This window comes from Furipterus horrens, unplaced genomic scaffold (assembly GCF_987537825.1).
Source record: "Furipterus horrens unplaced genomic scaffold, mFurHor1.1.pri manual_scaffold_4, whole genome shotgun sequence".
In the NCBI taxonomy this organism is placed as follows: domain Eukaryota; kingdom Metazoa; phylum Chordata; class Mammalia; order Chiroptera; family Furipteridae; genus Furipterus; species Furipterus horrens.
Genome location: NW_028327174.1, coordinates 45784333 through 45807004, shown reverse-complemented (window position 1 = coordinate 45807004; position 22672 = coordinate 45784333). Strand labels below are relative to the sequence as shown.

Below are 22672 nucleotides of genomic sequence, written 5' to 3'. Positions count from 1 at the left end.
AAAAAACATAAAAATGTTGTATGGCAAGGCTTCCTAATATGTGTGACAAGAATAATCTATAGCATGTGCCCTCCACTAACTTATAAATTGATCTGAGAATATTTTACCAAAGAATTCCACTAATGGAAATGATGATTTTTCTTTTTAAACAGCTATTGGTCAGCTTTTCAAAAATTTTAAGGTCACTCACTTATGATAGTCAAACTCTGTTACAACTATAAAAATCGATGCTAATCTTCCTCTAAAATATATGATAGGGATATGCTTTTCTTTATAATAAAACTTCTTTCTTTATTTAGGCATTTTATAAAGGGGGTGAGGAGCTAAGGATGTAGTCTCTGTAACTTCTTAGCCACCACCCCCCAGCTTTATTGAGTTATAATGACATATAACATTGCATAAGTTTAAGGTATACAACAGTTTAAGGTGTACAATGTGTTGATTTGATACATTTATGTATTGTAAAATGATTATCACCATAGTATTAGCTACTTTTTAATTCTTAGAAGAGGTGGAGATACCATCTGGCTATTAAAATGGCTATAGCAAGAGAAAGGGTCACTCACAGTCTAGGGTTTGGACTTCAGCAGTCTCTGAGTTAATTCATGCTATCTAAACTTTCAAAAGACTAAGGTATAAATCAGAATGTTATTTTATTAATCACAAAAGACACTTTGCAACAGAAACTGATATGTACTTGTAATAGTTTTTGTCCCTTTAATCACTGCATGTCTTCTAACAGGCAAATCCAATTTGAAACAAGAAATAAGCAAGAATAAGAAATCAAAATTTAAAAGCTGCTAGGTAAGCATGGAGTTAGTGGAAGGAAAACAGGAGATGACCTTCACAAGAATTCCACCAAACTACCCTGATGCATAAATAGCCAATAGAGGAAACTATTTGACATAATCTAGAACACAATATTCCTTTCCAAAGGACAGTAGCAGAAACATCATGACAAAGTCTTATTCCTGGCTCACTGCTGACCTAAAGGCCTCTGATAACACCAGTAACACACAAATAAAAATTGATTCATTTTAAGTTTTTAGTTTATTTTTTCTAAGTTACAGTACCTTCTAGTCATTCATGAGATTATATACTGGCAGCCTTTTTTTCAAGTTTGGGCATTGTCAAAGCTTCTCAGCCAAGGGGAATCCCTCTGCCACAACACATCACATAGTTTTAATATTTCCTTAACACTTGTCAATACCTGATATTGTCTTTCTTATATATTAGCATCTCCAGCTGAATACTTTCTCTTCATAAGATCCTGAGAATAAGGACTCTTGTATATACATATCTTTTATAACTGCCTGAACCATTAATTTATTAATTATTGTTTTAGGTCAGATTATTTTAAAAGAAGATTTTTCCTAATTTCATCAGAGGTATAAAATATTAGCATTAATTTTGGGGATTTGCTACCATTGCATCCATATTGACTATTTCTGAGATTAGAACTTGAATGATTAAAAAGCTATTTCTATCTTAAAGGAATTTGGAAAGAGGTTGGTCAAAAGTTATAACCTTTCAGTAACAGGATGATTAAGTTCTTGGGATCAAATGTCCACTGTGGGGATTTTAGTTAATAACACTCTATTGTATACTTGAAATTTGCTAAGTGAATAGATCTTAAGTGTTCTGACACCCCCCTCAAAAAGAAACCCCAAAACAAAAACCAAACAAAATGAACTATGTGGGCTGTTGGATTTGTTAATTAGTTTGATTATGGTAATCAACTCATCACTACTATCCAGAGGTCTCTGTCTCTCTGTAGTAAAACAAATGAACAAACAACAAAAGAGTAGAGTCTGAGGAAAACTGAGAAATCCAGTGAAAATCAGTACACTTCAACCCCTGGTGTACACATTGTTTAATTCCCATCAATCCCTTGATTGTGGGCAGAACATGATGAAATACCATCATAGGAGAATCATCACAGGAATATCTGTATTCATTTTCTATAGCTGCAAAATAACTTGCTACAAACTTAGTGGTTTACAGCAACTCATTTATTATGTCACAGTCCTGTATGTCAGAAGTGCAGGCACAGCTCAGCTAGATTCATTCCTGAGGATCTCACAATGCCAAAATGTAGGTGTCCATTGAGGCTATGGTATCATCTGTAGTTTGGAGTACTCCTCTAAGATAATTAATGCTGTAGGAAGAATTCAGTTTCTTCTGGTTATACATCCGAGGTCCCAGTTTTTCTTTCTGGCTGATATCCACAAGGTAGTTCTCGTCTGCTGGAGGCCATGCTTAGGTCTTAGCCAATGTGGCCTTCCTTACAACATGGTAGCTTCCTTCTTTAAGGCCCACAGAAGGATCTCTCAGACGTCCTGTAAGAGCTAACCTTATTAGATCAGCAACACCCAGCAAAGTCTCCCTGTTGATACTCAGCTGATTAGGAACCTTAATTGCATCTGCAAAATTCCATCAACTTTTCCATGTAACATAATCTAATCACGGTCACATCATGGAAATTCATCTGGGTATATTTGGCTTGTATAATTGCTTAAAAGAGCACACTGGGAACATGACCCTATAAACAAATGACTGCAATTAAATTTTATAATCATCTATATATCACTTTATAAGGTACAAAGTACTTGTAAACATTCTGCATCCTTTGATTTTCATGACTACCTTCCAGAGAGGCACAGTACATATTAGCCCAATGTCACAGGTGAAAAAACCAAGGCTCAAGGCTGCTAAGAGATTGCCCACAGCTTTACAGAAAATTAGTAGTGGAGCTGGGCTTCAGCCCAGGGTCTTTTACATTCTATAATCCAGTCCTCTTTTTTGCTAATCCTGTAGTTTTCAAATTGTGCTTGATGAGGTTCCAAGAAGATGTCTCAGGGGTTACTACAAGAACTGCAAGTGACACTAAAAAGGTAGGGCTAAGCATTGACATGGCCGCTCTATTTTTGTTTGTTCTATATGTTCGGGTTTCTACATAAGCTTTAATAACCACTGCACTGCACCGTGCAGCCTTGTTAAAGATAAAGAATGCTTACCAAAAATATATAGTCTAAAAAATGGTTGTGATAGTTGTGTATAAAAAGCCACATGTCTGTTCTACTAAAGTTTTAAGAAGCTGTCATGTCTTGCAGCAGCTGTTGGACCTTTCATAAAGAAAGACAGAAAAGAAACAGAAAGAACCATATTAAATAGTTGGTTTGAAATGCACACTTTGGAAAAAAAAATGACAAACCCCACGTCCTTCACTTTTTAAGTAAGTGTAAAAAAATTGATACCGTCTTAATGTCTGGTCTCTTGTTTTTCTTTTCGTGCAGACATTGACTGGCCACAGAGTACATCATTTCAATGGAGGTGGAATCAATGTCATTCATCTTCTTATCAATATAATCTTCAATTGTCTTTTCTTCATCTTCAATTTCATCTTTAATATCTAGCTTTAAAACAAATGTTAAAACTTTAAGAGTTTCAAATGAAAGTAAAAATAAATCACAACATAAATTTTAATTATTTAATCTACTTCTTAATAACATGTACTCTTATTTTACTGTCTACTTTTATAACCTTATTAAGAATCAAAGACATACAGATACACACATAAATACATACCTCCTAAGCACTTTCCATTTGCCTTCTAATTTTTTTTTAATCCTCACCCAAGGGTAATTTTTTTATTATTATTGATTCAGACAAACAGTGTCTGAATTTGTCGTTTGTCCCATTAGAACAAATAAATTAGAATGAAGACATCTAAGTTAACCAATTTTAGGAAACCCTTACACATGACAGCAGATATTTCTCTAAATCATCAATTTTATTAAAAGACCCCCTAAGTTCTTAAAATTTACTACACAGGAAAAACAGGGGCATGGCATAATTCTCCTATAGCTTTAGCATTCAGTTAGTCTATTTGTATAATTGTCAATGAATGTCTAATATGACAACACACAAGTGATGTTTTCTATGATAACTTTATAAAAAAATACTCCATAATAGAAATGGATAAAGAATTTTGCTACAACTTCCATTCTGATACAAATTTGAAAGGAAGCCATGTTGTTTTTTCTATCTGAATGAAAAAGGCAGTTAGTAATTACTCTGAAAGTAACAAATAAAAATATAATGGAGATGATCTCAAAAATCATATAGTTCTATTCTGATTTACCCACAAAAAAAAATTAGAATATAAAATATATAAATGACTTTATCAAGCTTCACAAATACTTCATGGAAGAGCAAAGATTAGAAGGATTTGATGCTCTTTCCATATGCCACTATGTAATTGGCAATAGAAAATGACATTTCCAGTTGCCAATTTACCCATATAGATTTAGGTTATAAATGCAAAGAGGAAACTACTGTCAAAAATGAATCTTTCAGTTACCAATAATTGAGGTTCCCGGTGTTCATCCACAGCTGGAAGTCCAGTTATTATTTCTAGTAAAACCTATGAAGACAAAAACAATAAATCCATTAAGGTAACACTCAAGGTAACATAAACTAGAAGGAATATGAATCTTGATTATGAAACTTGATTAATCATTTCCATACACTGCATTACATCTTTTAGGCATTAAAGCAGAAAGAACCTGAGCTGTGGTGTTTCTCACCACCCTTCCTTCACAGACACCTTGGATCCCACTCGTTCCCACCTGCAGTTCTTTTCTCTTGGCAACTTACTAAACAATCAGCTCCACTCAACATGTGTTCCGGACATTCCTTTTCCTGTTTTGTAGGGAATTCCTCACAAGAATAGTTTTTTCTGGCTCTTAGGAGAATGTTATTTTCTAAACTTTAGGGATATCCTACAACCATGTCCTTTAAGTTCACAATGTTATGAAGTTAAATTTCCACATATAAAACACATATTAAAAAATAAGATGAAGAAGCACCAGTTTCTCCAACCATCCCCTCTCCTTACTCCATCTTTAAGTTATCAGGAATAGACTGGTAGACCAGAGAATGCCAAAGCATATTTTCTTTCGAAAATATATTTTTTAATATGACATTAAGAGCATACTGTATGACATGATTTATTTTATGCACTGATTTATGTTTCATACTAATTCCTGAGGATAGTGTGACCAAAAAATCATTTCTTGCAGTAATTTCAGAAATGAATACAAAAGCTTTACAAAGTTGGAGAAGTTTTTATAACTTTCTCATTTAACCAGAGGTTAAATGAACAATTTACAGAGAGCTAAGCAAGACAGGTGAATACAAAATATTCTTCTTCAGTTTCATAATTATTACCAGAATGATTATTGGTACCAAATATATATGGAACTTACAACACCAAAGCTGTAGATGTCAGATTTGGGTGTTATTTCTCCTCGCAAAGCTTCAGGTGCCATGTAAGCTGTTGTTCCCACAATCCTGCTAGTCATGACTGTCTGTGAAAACTTCTCGGAAGCCCGTGCAAGCCCAAAGTCAGATATTTTGGCTGTGAAGTCTTCATCTAGTAAGATATTTGCACTGAAAAAATGTAAAGTTTATAGAAAAAGAATGTTTTTCTCGTCAAATGGTTCCTTAAATAGGTGTATGAATTTATGTATATATTAAAGGAGTATTCTATGTTATAATATTGGGTTGGCCAAAAAGTCCATTTAGTTTTTTCTAAATAAAAATAAAAGCTTATTTTTCATTTTCACCAATAACTATATTGATTTATGTATTTTGAGTATGTCAGCTATCTCCCACATGGTATAATGTTGATTGTTTTTAATTCATGTCTCAATTTGATCACTATCAACTTCAACTGGTCTTCTCAACGATGGAGCAGTGGCCAGTGAGAAATCTCCAGCACAAAACTTCACAAACCAGCTTTGACACATTCTATCAGACACAGCACCTTCTCCATACACTGCACAAATCTTCTCTTGCGTTTCAGTTGCATTTTTACCTTTCTTGAATAATAAAGCACAATATGCTGAAACTGTTGTTTATTTTCTTCCATCTTCAATATTAAAATGGCTACACAAAAATTCATCAATTTTGGTAAGTTCTTTTTAATGTACGTTGGTATGACAGCTGTCACAATACAATCTAACAAAATTGTTTCAAATGAAGTTAAAGACAGATAAGTGCTACTAGAGCCATCTTATGGAAAAAAAAAAAACTGTTTGGCTAACCCAATATATGTCATAAAAGCCTGAAATGTGTGTAAATAAATCTAGATTTCAGATTAAGCTCAAGAGAAATGACTGTCTTCTTTTCTTTTTTGTTTCTTGAGAAAAAATTTTAGGAGAATAAAAATGAAATAATACTGTTCACATTAGTGAGAGATATTTTCATTTTTTTTTACCAGTAATATAGTACAGGGTCATTTCCCTTAGAGTTTCCTAAAGCATCATTCTTAATCCATTTCCTAACATTTTTAAGTTCACTTAAAAACAAATTTCCAACCCAAATATCTCAATTATTCATTTGATTTTTTTGTGTGCTCTCTGAAATATTTTCAAGAGGAAATAATATAGCTAAAAGATCTTCCTTCATTATATGCATGCACTCATATACTCATATTTTCATTCCACAAAACTTTTTGAGGACTCCCTATGTAATATTGTATTTAAGCTCAGTGCTAGGCTTGGAAAAATCTTTTTAAATCTTGTCTGTCACAAAAGTACATACATAATTTTTAAAAATGCAGTAAGTGCTCTGTGATATTAGGTACAAAAATGCAGAGATAACAACTACATGACTGAAAGAACTGGAGAAAATTCCAAGGAAAAGCATGCTTAGTCTTAAGTGATTATTAGAGGTTGATGGTTATATGAGAGAAAGAAAGGCATTTCAGGCAAATGGAGCAACATGTCGTCATCGGCACCCGTCCGTCTCGAGAGACGATGGTGTAGCTTCTTAAGAGTCTATCTGCACCGCGGAGAATGGTTGTGCAGTCCGACTCGGGAGTGACACGGTATCTGTCTCCTCCCGTGTTGAATCGACATCTTGTGATGACGCTGGGGTGTCCTCTCCAGTGAAGCTGAAGCTACAGAGCCTGGGAAGGGTGATATGGAGGGTCTGCTGTTGCCCATGCAGCAGACCCCCCCTCTCTTCGCAGCTGAAGGGTCCAAGGGAAAGACCTAGTCAATACAGCTTGGCTTCAGGTGCGCCGCAGGAGTTGCCGGTGTTGACTACAACGTCAAACCGCCTTAGGGACTCCGGCTCCGGATTTTCTGTCGGGGTTTACTCCCTTAGCCTTTCCCCTGAAGAGGTATGCCGCAAGGCAGCAGAGGTTTTTTGGAGTCAGAGTTTTCCTTCTCTGATGTGCCCTGACTGGAAGATTGAACCAGCAACACTTAGCTCGCAGGCCGACGCTCAATCCACTGAGCCAAACCAGCCAGGGCAACATGTAATAGTGATTAAAACATAGAAATATATGACCAATTTCAAGAAACTGGTATCCAGGGCCGTAACGTGGCAATGTAGTAGTGAACAGGTAAGTTCTGGTACAAACAGGTTAAAGGCTGAGCAAGAGAGTTTGTAATAAAATCAATGACAGACAGGGAGGGTATAAATAAAGGCAGAACAATGGGGAGAAAAAGGACCTCCATAATCTTGGAGCACTCTAGATTAAGACATGTATGTATATAGTGAATATAAAGAGGGAGAGCAAATTATTCTTTAAAGATGGTTTTCCAAATGTAACATTTACCTTTTAATATCTCGATGAATCTGATGGTTTTCATGTAAAAAACTGATACCATTAGCTGAACCCTGAGCAATCCCACATCTCATGTGCCAAGAAAGTGGTGGAGTATCATCCTTATGAAGCGAGAAACAAACCAATTAGAAAATTGGAGGATAAAACTATCTACAAAAAATATATAATAAATTTTTTTTCTAAGCAACTTTTAAATGGGGGTTAGCACTTCTCATTTGACAATAAAAATATGTAAAAGCACCTTCAAAGTCTAGCCTTGACTAATATTTTACATTTTAGATTATCACCTAATAGAATGGCAACCCCAGTTTTTTAATATAACTGTATAATCTTCATAGAGCAAGAAAAATATTAAGATTAATGCAGTTTAAATAATCCTGTCTCAAAGTGAATGTTAGTATCCAACAAAGAAACAGAAAGCCAAAAATATGATGAACAAATATCTTACCAGACAAGACAGTCTGTCTAGCAATGAACCATTAGGCATGTAAACATATACTAAGCAGAGGTCATCTCCGTCACTTGAGAAACCAAGTAGTTCTACTAAATTTTCATGTTGGCACCTGTGACAAAATTTTCCACTCAAAATTATTATGATATATACATGTATTCAGCTGCAGGTTTGAAGTTATTCAGTTTAGGGCTTTAACAGAAAAAAGAGCAAGAAAATAATATGCTATCTGTCATTTTAATATATGTTTATTTTAACTTTATAATTTTCTGCATACAGTTCCCTTTTTAGTCAATATTGATCACCTTAGAAGCAAAACCTCTTTCTATTTTATAGTAAAACTCAATAATTCAAACCACTGGAAGTTGTGATAGTTTGGTTAAGGACTAGGCTGATGCTTACATTTGTTTAGCACAATTTTCAATTACAGCACAAACAAGATATCAAGAAGTTTGTTGAAACTGGTATGACAACCCTTTCAAGAACACTCTAATATATCAAAAGCACTGATTCACAGACATCTGATCTTTAGTCTCATCTAATTTACTCATTTCTGATATTTAATCATATCTAATTATTTATAACCTGAGTTTTTTATATGCTTAAGAATAAAAAACCTGAAGAGAGCTTAAGTTTAACAAAAGACATCTGTGATACAGTAGGAAGAAAACTGGGCTAAGTATTCACAAACTTAAGTTTGAAGTCCAGATCTGCCATCTCCTGGATATATGAACTATAACAAACTAACAACTCACTGAGTCTCAGCACATTTACCCACTAAATGTGGATAATAAGATCTATTATGTAACATGGATGCTGTGAGAATCAAATGAGCAAATATACGAGAGCCTAGAAATAACCTAGAACATAATAAGTATTCCATCTAAGTGCTTACTCATTTTGTTCATTCAAAATGGTCTATAATTCTGGCATTTCATTATTTCAAATCAGATTTTGACTTGTTTTTTGATTAGAAATCAGTCTACCCTCAAAAATATTTTATAAAGTTCAAATTAAAATGACAAGTGCTCCGTGTTCGAGCAAATTGGCACATTTTGAAATGAGTAGATAACATTTGGTGAGTTTATCTATACATAAGGCACTATAATAAATAATTTACCTGTTTCATTTATTTATTCCTCACAACATAATTAAGAACTATTATTATCCCATTTTATAGATGAGAAAACTAATGGATTGAGAGTTAAGAAATGTGGCTAAGGTTGTTCTGCTAGTAAGGTTCCGAGATTGTACTTATTTAAAAACAGTAATATGTAGTATTCAATGGTGATGACGTAGCAGTGAAGTCTGAAATCATATTACATTGCTGGTCAGAGTATCCATTATCATAACTTATCTATAAGGCCATTTGGACATATATTTGGAGTCTTTAAAAAGTCCATGCACTCTGAACCAGTAATTCTTCCAGCACTCTATACTGATGAAATAATCAAAGTTGCATTTAAAGATTTATATATAATATTGAATACAAAGAAATTTAAAGAAGCTTTTATTTGTAATATTGAAAATCAGAAACAAACCTAGCAGTGAAATGGTTACACAAAATATATTTCTCATATATGCTAGAATTTTATACAATAATTTAAAATGTTTTAAAATTATTTTTAATGACATGGGGAAAATGCTATGTACATAATATCAAGTGATTATCTCTGGGTGATAAAATTAGGAGATAATTTTTATCATTTAAAAATATTTTCCTGTATTTCCCAGATTATCTACTTTGAGCAGGTTCCTTTTAGGGTTGGAGATCAAGAGTAGAGGTAGGGAGAACTAATTGTGGAAGATTTTTACTTTTTCTCATCGGTATGCATTATTTTTACTGTGAATCAATTAATTCCGGTCCATTATTTCTTTCTTGAGGTTAAGCAACTAGAATTAGTGATTGATAGCAATGGGTCTAATGAGAATTCATATATAAAGCTCAAGCTCTGCAATCAGATCTGGATTTGAAACCCAGCTCTAATATTTATTGGCTATGTGGCTTTGGGCCAGTTGCTTAACCTTTCTAAATTCCAGTGGGGGATAAAAAATTTTGGGTGGGATGGGGGAGGTTATAACAATTATTGTGAGGATGAAATGAGATAATGTACATAAAATATATTGCACAATGCCTGGCATATTGTAAACACTCAAGTATCAATTATTATAGTTATTAGAATAAATTTCCTAATTTCTTTGTTACTTTTCCTGATGATGCCCAACTATTTTCAAGCATACTGAGTCAACGCCTTCTATGTACTTTTGCATATAACACTGTCCTGGTTTATGGGTGTTAACTTATATCTAAGGGCCTATTATTCTATACTTTTTTTTTTTTGTATCTTTACAATTTCTCTCTCATAAATTCTGGGAACAGAAACCATGATAATGGAAGATAGCTGAAGTTCCACAAAACTTTGCTATGTTTTAAAATAATGACTGCTGTTTAATCTATAGGCATATGGATATATGTAGTCAAAGTTCTTTCAATTCTTCTAATCTAAACCCTTGATTTCATTTATATGTAGTTGAGAACATCACTAGCTCATGGCACACTATGGGAAAGAAACACGGTCCCTCACTCTTTGTTGTGCTCTTTTCCACTGCACCCCACTGCCAAATTAACTTACTTCGCCATTACTTGTATTTCTTGATCAAACTGTTGTCTCAGTTCTTCAGTACTAATGTCAACCATCTGAAAAAATAAAATATATGCAATATGACACAATAACCCTAAGGGTCCAATTCTAGAATATGACTCAAGAGATCGATTGGCTGATACAGCTTTCCTTAAAATAGTAAGGCATACTCTTCCCATTTTATGAAACAACTGAGGACAGAAATATTAGTGATTTGCTCAAGGTCCCATGGCTGGTTAGTGGAAGAAAAAAACCTTATAAATCATATAACATTATATAAGTCACTGAGTTATTGTCGGAACGAAAAAATAATATTAGACTTCACTGTATAAACATTTTGAAAAAAATTCTGTGTAGCAGAAAACATATACTAAATTCAAGGCAAAAAAGAAAAATAAAACCTGTGAAACTATTTTTAGTACATAAAACAGGGTGACTGTCATATAAATATGTGTTATCTTGGTATTTTTAGAATATAACAACAAATGTAGAACATAACAAATTAATAAGTAAAAGAGGACTACCCTAATAGGAACAGGAACAGAAGATATAGACAAGAAATTTTAAAATTATTTTTCTTAATGTGTATTTTATAAACTTTATCTTTAAATGAGAAGGTAATACAAGAGAGTTACTTTTATAGAAATTTTTAGTATCTTATTTTGATCTTGATTATGCATGAAATACTGTGTAAAGCAAGGATTCTCAATTTGATTTTGTAAATCTCCCAAAACTGTATGTATAATTGTATGTATGTATGCACAACATTTTTGTAGGGATAGGATCCATAGCTTTCATAGGTTTTTAAATGTTAAAAAACTATCAGCTTAGACTGATGTTTATTTCAAGAAAATATGCACTGAAATAATTTATTTCCTAAAGATTAATTTAAAACTTGCTACACAAGGAAGCAATTCTTTAAAACTTTTTATTCCTGAAAGTATAACTTACTGCTGCCAGCCTCTTCACTGCCACGGTTCTATTGTTCACGCAGCCTTTATAAACAACTCCAAATCCGCCCTCTCCCATTTTGTTACCACCGAGAGAAATGGGTCGTTCATCAAAGTTATTGGTGACATTCTTCAATTCATAAAATGAAAAACTGTGAAAACCTATAATGTCATTCAAGTAAGGAAAAAAGTGCTTCAGAAAATGAAATTGGTTTTAGTAATACCAGTATTTTCTCAATTTAAATATTTTATATTTAAATATTTATTAGTTTGGATTAGGTACAATGGGAGAGAGCAAAACCACTGTTAAATGAAAATTTTAGTCACTTATTTTCTTTATAAAATAATCCTTTCTAGTTGTGTAAATATTTGCTTATGGCCTCTACTCACTGATAACACAGTGACATACAATGAAGATGGTGCCCAATAAATCAAGAGGGAAAAAACACAAAAGAACTTTTGCCAGTGGACACAAACAGAAGGAGAAATTTGTTTTTGGCAGTATGGTCTTAATGACAAACCACTAGCAATTCTCAACCTTTTTCATTTCATCTAACTGCTAAAATTCTGGACACATTAAAAAATATGTTTTGCCAATCTGACACGTACAAAAATAGGTATAACTGTGATTCATTCAAACCGGACAGCTATTGTTGTGTTGGCTGTTGTCATATTTTAATTTGACAATTTAAGTGAAAACAGGTCAGTGCCTAAATAGCCAGGTATCACATGTTTTAAAAATTCCTGCGGCACACCGGTTGAAAATCATTACACTAGTGGAAAGTACTGCAAACGTTACTTACGTGTATCACTAACTTCTAAACTTTGTGGCCTTGAGGAATCAGGTGGCATATAATTTTGTTCGGGATTCCACACAGGTATCACAGATGTCCTATCTTTGCCATAGAAAGACTTCTGATTCTGCTCAACTGTTACAGTTTCTTTACAAGGTACTGTATTAACAGTTTTGGGAACAGCATCTGCCAAATTGAAGAGACAAGTGGGTCCATCCATAGAAAAAGTGTTTGTGCAAAAGTTTAACTCGGAACTTGGTTCATTTAACATCATTCCAGTTCCCACATTAGCTTTATATCCTCACAGCACACACCAGAAGCTACCCAGTAAGAGTTCTGTCTTGTTAAAGATGGGTAAGGCAGCATTTTCAAAAAGTGGTCTATGAGCCACCTGCCTCAGAAGCACTGAACCCAGTTCCAGAACCGTGATAATGACGTCTGTAATAGAGCCCAGGAAGCTACCTGCTTACAAAAACCCCGGATGATTCTTACGTACACCGAAGGATGAGAACCACTGGTGTAAATGACATCAAAGGGAAAAAGTAAGGTTATAAGGAAGGCACTAAGAAACCAACCCACCAGCATAGAGTGTAGGGAAATTATGACCACAGAGTCCCATTTGGGGTGGAAGTTGAGGGTGAAGAAAAAGCAGGAGTTCAAAAAATCCCCCCAATAAAACAAATTTCCATCCTCCTAAACTTCCTATTGGCACAAAACTACCCACTTTAATGGTGGGATCAGCCTCAATCACGAAGCTTCCATCTCCTCAGCAGCAAGCAAGTCTGCAGTGCCCTGTGTCGGGGGTGCTTGTTAAGGATTGGGGAGAGTTGAAAGAATAGAAGGAGTCTCAAATGTCAGGTTAATCTGCTATGAGAAAAAAGTAAGAGTAAGAAGAAATATTCTCATTTCTGCCACTTGCCTTTCTGCCCTCATTGCTGATGCCCTAGTCACACTGAGTTTACCTGGTAGCAAAAGACTCGCAGGGGCAAAGAACTCATTTTGGACCAAAAGGTCCACAAGATCACCAACTGTGCAATTTGTGGTGCTCCAGTCAAACAGTAATTCACTAGTGGGACTTTTTCCAGTTTGAAGTAATGCTTCAAATCTCCTTAAAGCAATAACAAAGAAACAAAATTAGTATGTAAATAGTTAACATGAAAATAGGAATTATTCCCCTCTCCCTTTCTCCCATGGCACCTCCTATAATGTTAAAGAAATGGGGCAATAAGAACACCAGCAAGAATTACAGAGATCAGGAAAGATAGATAGAGGGAAAGAAGATGCTGAAGGTGATGACAAAAAGGTTAACACATAATGAGGACTTACTGAGTATTTGCTCAGTATACTACAGGACATACGCCTATGAACCATTTTATCCTTCAAGGTACTATGAATAGCATACTAATTTAATAATGAGAAATCAAGGCATGGAGAGGTAAAGTAACCAGCCCATAGCCACAGAGCCAATAAGCTGTGTCTGAATTGAGATCCAAATTCAGATTGCACTTGAATTCAAGTGTTTTCTCAACCTACTAAGCTGTATTACTTCCCTACATGATGTATTAACTCTGCTAGCCATATAATTTTTAACAAACCAGCCTGCTTAAAATAATAGAATATAAATAAACTTGGAACATTATTTCTTTCCTTTTAACTATATTTAAATTAAATTAAAAGAAAAATACAGATCAGTTTTTCATGTCCACTTCTTTAAAAATTAGTTTTAGGGAAACATTTGAGATCTTGCTTCCCAGCATCTGTCTTCAGTTCGCTCAAATAAACTCATAAAAACACTTAAAATAAATAAACAAACACATAAATGAATAAAAATTAGTTTTGAAAAAGAACATTTAAAAACTTAAGTTTTTCCTTTTTCTCTAATTTTTTATTGAAAAATTTCAAATCTACATAGAAGTTGAAAAAAATAATGCAACAAACAACCATCTACCCTTACATATATTCACCAGTTGACCAATTGACAACATTTTGCCATATTTGTGGTCTTGTGCTCTCTCACTCTCCATCTCTATCTGTGTGTGTGCATGCACATGTGTGCATCACATCTGGAGGCACATAATGGCAGGTTGTACCATTACTGGTGACACAAAGTTTGATTACTTTGTTAAGAACGTGTGCTTGAGATATTTTCTCTTTTTATAAAGTTCTCTATTCCCCCTTCATAAATCATAAGTAACCTGTGAATAATACTTTCAAATCTTGTGTAATCTTTTTCATCAATAACCTTTCACTTAGAAATTTTCAAGCACTCACAGACGAGCCTTGCATGAATCAATTACCATAGGTTGTAAATTGGTAAATTTCTAATTCTATCATTCTTTCTTTTTTTAAAAAAAAAAAAAGCTTTTACTTATTTATTTTTAGAGAGAGGGGAAGAGAGGGAGAAAAAGAGGGAGAGAAACATCAATGTAAGAGAGAAACATTGATCAGTTGCTTCTCATATACCTCCAGACCAGGGACCGAACCCACAATCCAGGCCAGGCATGTGCACCAACTGGGAATTGAACTGGTGACCCTTCAATTTGTAGGATGACACCCAACCAACTGAGCCACACTGGTCAGGTCTCTATTATTCTTTCAATAATTATTTGCTACCATTATTATGCTACAAAGAGCTCTTTCTCCCTACCACCACTGCTTCAGCTTTCCTCCAAAAGTTTTTAATAGTACTATCAACAAACTATCTTTAAAAATAGACTTTCAAGCTTTAAACTTAAGTTTCTAAGCAATTTAAGATATTCACCCTTCATATGAGGAAACATTCCTTGAAGGGAGCTATGCTTTTAGGTTCTTTGTCAGGTTAATGCTGACATCACAAATAAATTTCTTTTCCTCTTTCTTCTAAAGACAGATTTTGACATTGGTTTGAGCTGAAATAACTGACAAAAATAAAATTTGTACTTATACTTTACACTAACTTAAACAGGGATGAATAGAGAGAACGAACAGAAATTATCTGCCCAGTTAGTGTGGCTCAGTTGGATGGGTGTCGTCCTGCAAACCAAAAGGTCACTGGTTCAATTCCCAGCCAGGGCACATGCCAATCCATGTTTCTCTCTTACCCTGATATTTCTCTCCCTCTCTAAAATAAAAAATTAAAATTAAAAAATATTTAAAAATATAGGACTTATTTGAAGATAGTGTTTAAAAATCCTGGCTAAAAACTAAAAATTCTGTTCATAGATGCATACATTTATAAGCAACTATGAGGTGTCCATTTGAATTACCAAAATACACTGTTAATTAGAGGTTCACACACACAGAAATTTAGGCTCCAGAATTTTGCTAGCAATTCTTATAATATTCTTATATTACTTCAAACTAGAAATGACAAGTGTGAAGCAGAGTGAACTGTACTCCTCGACTTGTCAAACAAAGAACTAAAATAAAAGTGGGAATCTTGACTCTAACCCAAAACTTATTTGCAAGATCACAATATTAGCCTTGCTGAATGAAATAAACATTGTGTAAAAGGGGGTGGGGTGGTATTTATTACCGTTATCTCCTCTGGAGAGGGGTTTATTATCTGAAATGCAATAGTAGATAGCATTTATACTATTAATCATTCTAGGCTGTGATACAAGAATTTAAAAAGAAAAAGAATTTTATGTTACCTTATGTGAAACTGATTATATCTATCATCACCAGATGGTTTTTTAATAGCTACAGCTAATTTCTTCCATCCTTCTTGAGGATCAATAAAATCTGACAACTTCCTAATTAGTCCAACATTGAGGCAGCGCACATATGTTGATGGTGTTATGGGTTTGTTCATCTTCTATTTCTATAATACAAAAAAATTCTCATCAAAATTTTACAGTAGTTTTAGGGATGACATCTGTAAGCTTATATATCATTCTTTGCTATAACATGTGAAATGTTGGCAACTGATTACACCATAACAAAAGAACAGTCCAAAGTCAACCATAGTTGACTCTTGAACTACATGGGTTTGAACTGTGCAGGTCCACTTATACGCAGATTTATTTTTCAATAAACACTATATATGTATTTTCTCTCCCTTATGATTTTCTTAATAACATTTTATTTTTATCTAGCTTTTTGTTATACGACTACACTATATAATACAAAATATGTGTTATTCAACTGTTTATGTTATCAGTAAGGCTTCTGGTCAGCAGTAGGTTAATAGTAGTTAAATTTTGGGGAAGTCAAAAATTACATGTGGATTTTTCAACTGCATGGGTGTCAGTGCCCCTAACTCCTGCATTGGTCAAGAGGCAATTGTAGTTGATATCCTAAGGAAAAATTAAAATTGTGGTTTACTTGTCTATCCCTGGGTTTGCTTGCTTTCTCCACCCATAATAGGAATAAAAAAAATTAAATGATTTTTCTTCTTACACTAACATTTTCTGAGTGAAATTTACACAAAGAAGCAAAAAGATTACTTTCTCAGAAAAATTCCTGTGAACATATTCAGGAATAAACTCTATTAATAAAAGAAGAGATTTATTTTTCAATTTAAAATATTTTTATCAGTTAGTGTTTATTTTATTAAATATTTATGCAACACTCTCTGGTATAAGTAAAAAAAAAAAATATATATATATATAATGAAATAATTTGTGTAGCATTAAAAGATATGATCTGTCCACCAACTTTTCACATAACATGCGCTTCCTTGACTCCTCCACTCTTTTGAGTCCTTTGGATCTGTCTGATCACAATTCATTGTCTAAGTCAAATCCTGTGGTTCACCAACTTAACTACTTTCTAGACAGACCTTTATTCCTTTTGCTCCTTTTTCTTCTGCCACTGCACCCTAACAGCTGCAGCTAGGGATAAATCTCATAATTGTACTTGTATGCCAGAACCTTTGAATTCAGCTGTAGAAAACTACATAACAACTGAGCAGATTGGTGTGAATAAATTTTTATGGCAGCCTCTTTTCCATTGGGACTTCAACACTGCCATTAATTCTTTCACTTGTCTTCACTCATTGTTCTTAGAGACCATTTCACACCTTCACCACTCTACATGTGGTTTTATTTGATATTCGTGTCTATCAATCTCAGCAGATGATTACCTGTCCTTCTAATTAATCAAGACAAACAGATTCAGGTATTCTTCTACCAATCATTCTCTTGCTCCCCTATATATTTTTTAAGATGCAATACAATTAATTTTTAGAGAAAAGAATATATTCATGTGGAACAAAATCCAGATGCTATAAAAAAGTAAGAAGCAAAGAGCCTCTCTGTGTCCTAGGCCTCTATATATTAGCATTCTCTTTGGCCTTCTTTGGCCTTCTTTGACCACCACATCTAAGCAGGTCTATCTGCCCTCAACCTAATTATCTTTCATTACTGCACAATTTATATGTAATCATGTGTTTATTTGTTTAGTTGTTCATTAACTGCCTCTTCCATTAGACTATAATTTCCATGAGCTGAGGGACTGTGATCATTTTATTCACTAAAATGTAACTAGTGACTAATACATTGTAGATATTGGTGTGAAGTGTTAGGAATGAATTTCCTGCCCAGTACCATGCTAGATGATTTATATATTTCACTAAATCTTCATAGCGACTAAGGCAGTTTTATTATTTCTATTTCACAAAGTTAGTAAGTTCAAGCTAGGACTTGAACGTGTATCTGACTCCAAAAGTCATGCCTTAAGTCCCTACTTACATAACTCAATGCACTGTAAGAAGTACAATGTGATTGACAAAGCTACTCAAGGTAGAACTGCTTCGTAATCCTAAAAGCTAGAACTAAAATACAGGAAATTAAGAATAAAAACATTCTACCTTAAAACCAGCAATAAATTTGGTAGCTCTTCAGCACCCAGCTTTCTAGCAGAGGTGATAGCAGTGGGACGCAAGAAAAAGGAAGGCTTTCTAACTCCTTCACACATATATGCCTGAGAGTTCTAAATCTCAAAATTAAAAATTTCCTTTAAATATACATTCATATATCACCTCTAACAAAATGTTAACTGTGGTTCTTTAAAAAACAAAACGAAACTTATTTTATTGATTATGCTATTACAGTTGTTTCAATTTCCCCCAATTTGTCCCCCTCTGCCTGGTACATGTCTTCCCTCCAGCAATTCCTCCTTAGTTCGTGTCCATGGGCTGTGCATACAAGTTCTTTGGTTCCTCCATTTCCTATACTATTTTTAACATCCCCCGGTCTATTTTGTACCTACCAATTACACTTCTTAATCCCTGCACCTTTTCCTCCATTCTCCTCTTTCCCCCTCCCAGTTGATAATCCTCCATATGATCTCCATATCTATGATTCTATTCCTGCTCTGGTTGTTTGTTTAGTTGTGTTTTCTTTCTTTTTTAGAATCAGTTGTTGATAGTTGTGAATTTGTTGCCATTTTAATGTTCATAGTTTTGATCTACTTCTTTTTCTTAAATAAGTCCCTTTAACATTTCATGCAATAATGGCTTGGTGATGATGAACTCCTTTAGCTTTACCTTGTCTGGGAAGCACTTTATCTGCCCTTCCATTTGAAATGATAGCTTTGCTGGATAGAGTAATCTAGGTTGTAGGTTCTTGCTTTGAACACTTCTTGCCAGTCTCTTTTTGCCTGCAGTTTCTTTTGAGAAATCAGCTGATAGATTTATGGGAACTCCTTTGTAACTCTGTTTTTCTCTTGCTGCTTTTAAGATTCTCTCTTTATCTTTAACCTTTGGCAGTTTAATTATGATGTGTCTTGGTGTGTTCCTCCTTGGGTCCAACTTGTTTGGGACTCTCTGTGCATCCTGGACTTATATGTCTATTTCTTTTGCCAAATTAGGAAAGTTTTCTTTCATTATATTTTCAAATAAGTTTTCAATTTCTTGCTCTTCCTCTTCTCCTTCTGGCATCCCTAGATGATTCAGATGTTGGTACATTTGGAGATGTCCCAGAGGGTCCTTATACTATCCTTGTTTTTCTAACTCTTTTTCTTCTTGCTGTTCTGGATGAATGCGTCCTTCTCCCTTATGTTGTAAATCACTGATTTGAATACCAGCTTCCTCACTTCCACTGATGGTTCTCTGTAGATTTTTCTTTATTTTACTTAGTGTAACCTTCACTTCTTCCTTTATGTTGTTCTCATACTCAATGAGTTCTTTAAGTATCTTTATTACCAGTGTTTTGAACTCTGCATCTGATAGATTGATTATCTCCATTTCATGTAGTCCTTTTTCTGGGATTTTGTTCTACTCTTTCATTTGGGCCATACTTGTTGCCTCAGTCTGGCAGCTTTCCTCTATTTCTCTCTGTGTATTAGGTAGAGATTCTTTGAATCTCTTAGTAGCATGGCGTATTGTAGAAAAGGCATCTGTAAATTGTGTGGACAGAGCCTTAGGTAATCACCAGGGTAGGGCAACTGGGTTCACTACTTTGTGGCTCTGTGTTGGGGGAGGGCTTGGAGAGAGGGCAATGCCTTTGCATGGCTTCTGGAGGTTTGCCTGGCACTTGCTCCATTCCTAGTCATTTCACCTACTTCCTTATGTGACTGGCACCCTTCCAACTGTTGCCCTGGTGGTCAAACCCAAAGTGGGTGGGTTCTAAGTCTGTGCAGCATCTTTAAATGGAGTCTACTGAAAATCCAGCAGTTTCTTCTGCTGTTCCAACCTTCATTGGTTTTTATAGGCAGAAGTAATGGGGATTTATCTTCCTGGCACTGGCACCCTGGGCTGTGCAGTCTGATTTGGGGCTGGGATCGCTAGTTTCCAAGGTACCCTCCAGATTTTCATCCACCATACATGAATGTGTGACACTCCATTCTACCACTGCTACCTCTCCATGCCATACCACGTCTCTGCCTCTCTGCCTGTCTCTGCAACTCCACCTCTCCTACCCATCTGGATGAATGTGGCTTCTTTAAATCCTTGGTTGTTGGACTTACATATGGCTTGATTTTACGACAGTTCTCTGTGTTATTTGTTTTGAGATCTGGTTGTAATTCTTTCTATGGTTGTGTTAGGAGGCAAAGCATGCCCACCTACACCTCCATCTTGACCAGAAGTCCACTTATTTTTTTCCCCCTAAATTCAATTATTGAAAAAGTTAAACCATCTTGACTTTTAAATTTTCAGTATGTTTTGCATGTTCAGCTGACTTAGTTAAGGTGCTATAATATAGAGCTAAATTAGTGTGTTCCACTCCATTCCCATGATGCACACATCATCAAGTTCTTAGGCAACTTTGAGCAACAGCAAAGAAACAAACAAAAAGTTAGAAGCAATAAAAACAGAGTGGAGCATGCACACTCAGGCTCTGCCTCACATTCTAACAATAGAAGTGTGACTTGTAACCAGGTGGCCCAATGACAAGAATGGCAAGATTCTAGCAGTGGTTAGGTGCTCCCATGGCCAGAGGACAGCATCAAGGTCTGCCTTGTATCTTGTACTCAATGCCCTCCTCCCCCTAGCAGTCCTGGAAACACAGCCCTAGCAGTGTGGGGTTCCTTCTCACTGTCACTGCCCTTATATTGGCAGAGATCATCCTTGCCTCCCAGTAGGTCCAAGGTGGCATTCAGGTGGGTGTCCATCTTGTGCATGCCATTCTGGATGGTCTTCAGGGTGGCTCCCTAGTCGGTGGGCTGGGCCTGTTTCTGGCACCTGAGTGTGGCAGTGAGGACAAGGAGGAGAGCGAGCGAGGGTCACGGGAGCAAGGCCATCCGCGCAACACCCAGCCGCGTCAGGGACCCACCAATCCCTGGAGCCCCATGCCGTGTGCCACCACAGAGCAGGAAGCCCTAGGCAGTGGCACACACTCCATGCTCCATGGCTGAGGCCAGTCCCAAGCCCACTTGTGGTTATCTTTTGGATGTGATTTTTATTTTCATTTGCTTTTCTGCATTACCAATAATGAAAACAAATTATATGTGCAGAAAAAAAACAAAACAAAACTGAAAGTATCACCTCTTTCAAAGTGTTCGAGATTTTACTTTAGTGCATTTAAGATTAATGGAAGTGGAATGGGATATACTGCTTTCAAATAAATAAATAAATACCTCCACAACTATTTTCTCATATCATTAATTCTCATAGTAAAGAAACACCATTCTTATTTTCAAATAAGACAACTCAGACAAGAATACAAGGTAAAGTGATAATTGAGAAATATACTAAAACCAGTGTCAGCTTGTGGGATCCAATTCCTTCCCACTCATGCACATTCTCAAAGTGCTGTGGCCAAAGTGAGATTCAAAAAGTTTTTGCCAACTGAATAAAGTTTTAAGACTGTACTCTGATCAGAGGAAGAGTGTGTAGAGGGTGCAGAGAAGATGGACTGGGAGGTTGCACGGGCCTAGTTTTCAGTACAGCTTTTCCACAAACCAGTGGTGGCTAGGGCAATAACTTAATTCATTGGACCTTCGTTTTTTCATCCTAAAAACAGATGGTAATACCTAAGAGTTGCATAAGATTTCAAATTAACAAATGAGAAGGACCTAATACTGTCATTAAACAGGTGATCAAAAAATGTATTATTATTTTATGGCAAAGTTTTTCTTACAGCACATATTTTTTTAAAAATGTGCAGAGTTGTATTTAAGCTCAATTTTTAGAATAGTGGTGAGGGTCTACTGAAAGAGTGGAAATAAGAGGTCTGAGAATATAGCTAAGCTTTTTACCAACCAAGCTTTCAGACTGTCAGGTACCCTTTTCCTATAATATAGTGCACGTGACCGATCCTTACAACTCCTCTCAACTTTCTAATTTCCTGGAAGTTTGGAAGCCGGGAAACAAGCCAATTAGAATCTTGTAGAGGCGCAATGCTTTCCACATCACGAGCATCTCTGCCGGGTGCCGGCCTTACTTCCTGGTTCTCAGGCAAAGAGACTTCGTAAACGGGTTCTGGGAACACAGCGCCTGGGAGCTGAGGAGCTGGGAGCGGAATGGCTGGGTGACGCCTTTCTACGCCCCAGATTCCTCCTCAGACCCGCCTCACTTTTTGATCCCTAGGGACCCACCCAAGTGTTCATTCTGGAGCAAGCTCTGCCCACGCAACCTACTTCCTCTCTAACTTTTCTCACTTGGAACAAAAGAAGGAGACAGAAGCCTGAGCGCGGACTCTGACAACCTACCGGGAAGGAGGCACACACAGTCGGAACCCCTTACCTGCCCAAGCGCTAGAACCGGTGGCCGGACTGGAACCTGCCCCGCTGAGCCAGCCGCAGAGGGTCCAGATCATTGGGAAGGGGCG

At 35.6% G+C, this 22672-nt stretch overlaps 1 protein-coding gene across 3 annotated transcripts; it reads right to left on the bottom strand.

The window, feature by feature from the left end:
- Positions 1-1994: 1994 nt before the first annotated feature.
- On the bottom strand, positions 1995-22664 carry IRAK4 (interleukin 1 receptor associated kinase 4). Of its 3 annotated transcripts, XM_090273030.1 has the most exons (12): positions 22588-22664; positions 16112-16281; positions 13442-13587; positions 12489-12665; positions 11687-11847; positions 10727-10791; positions 8091-8205; positions 7634-7743; positions 5271-5454; positions 4364-4426; positions 3258-3416; positions 1995-3125 (listed from the first exon to the last, which is right to left on the bottom strand). In XM_090273030.1, exons 2-12 carry the CDS (start codon positions 16270-16272, stop codon positions 3090-3092), a joined length of 1377 nt encoding a protein of 458 aa, XP_090129156.1. In that variant the 5' UTR covers positions 16273-16281; positions 22588-22664; the 3' UTR covers positions 1995-3089. The 3 variants fall into 3 exon arrangements, with proteins under 3 accessions (XP_090129156.1, XP_090129158.1, XP_090129157.1); XM_090273031.1 differs by lacking the exon at positions 1995-3125 and having other exon boundaries at positions 3279-3412; XM_090273032.1 differs by lacking the exons at positions 13442-13587; positions 16112-16281; positions 22588-22664 and adding an exon at positions 12794-13336.
- Positions 22665-22672: the final 8 nt, after the last annotated feature.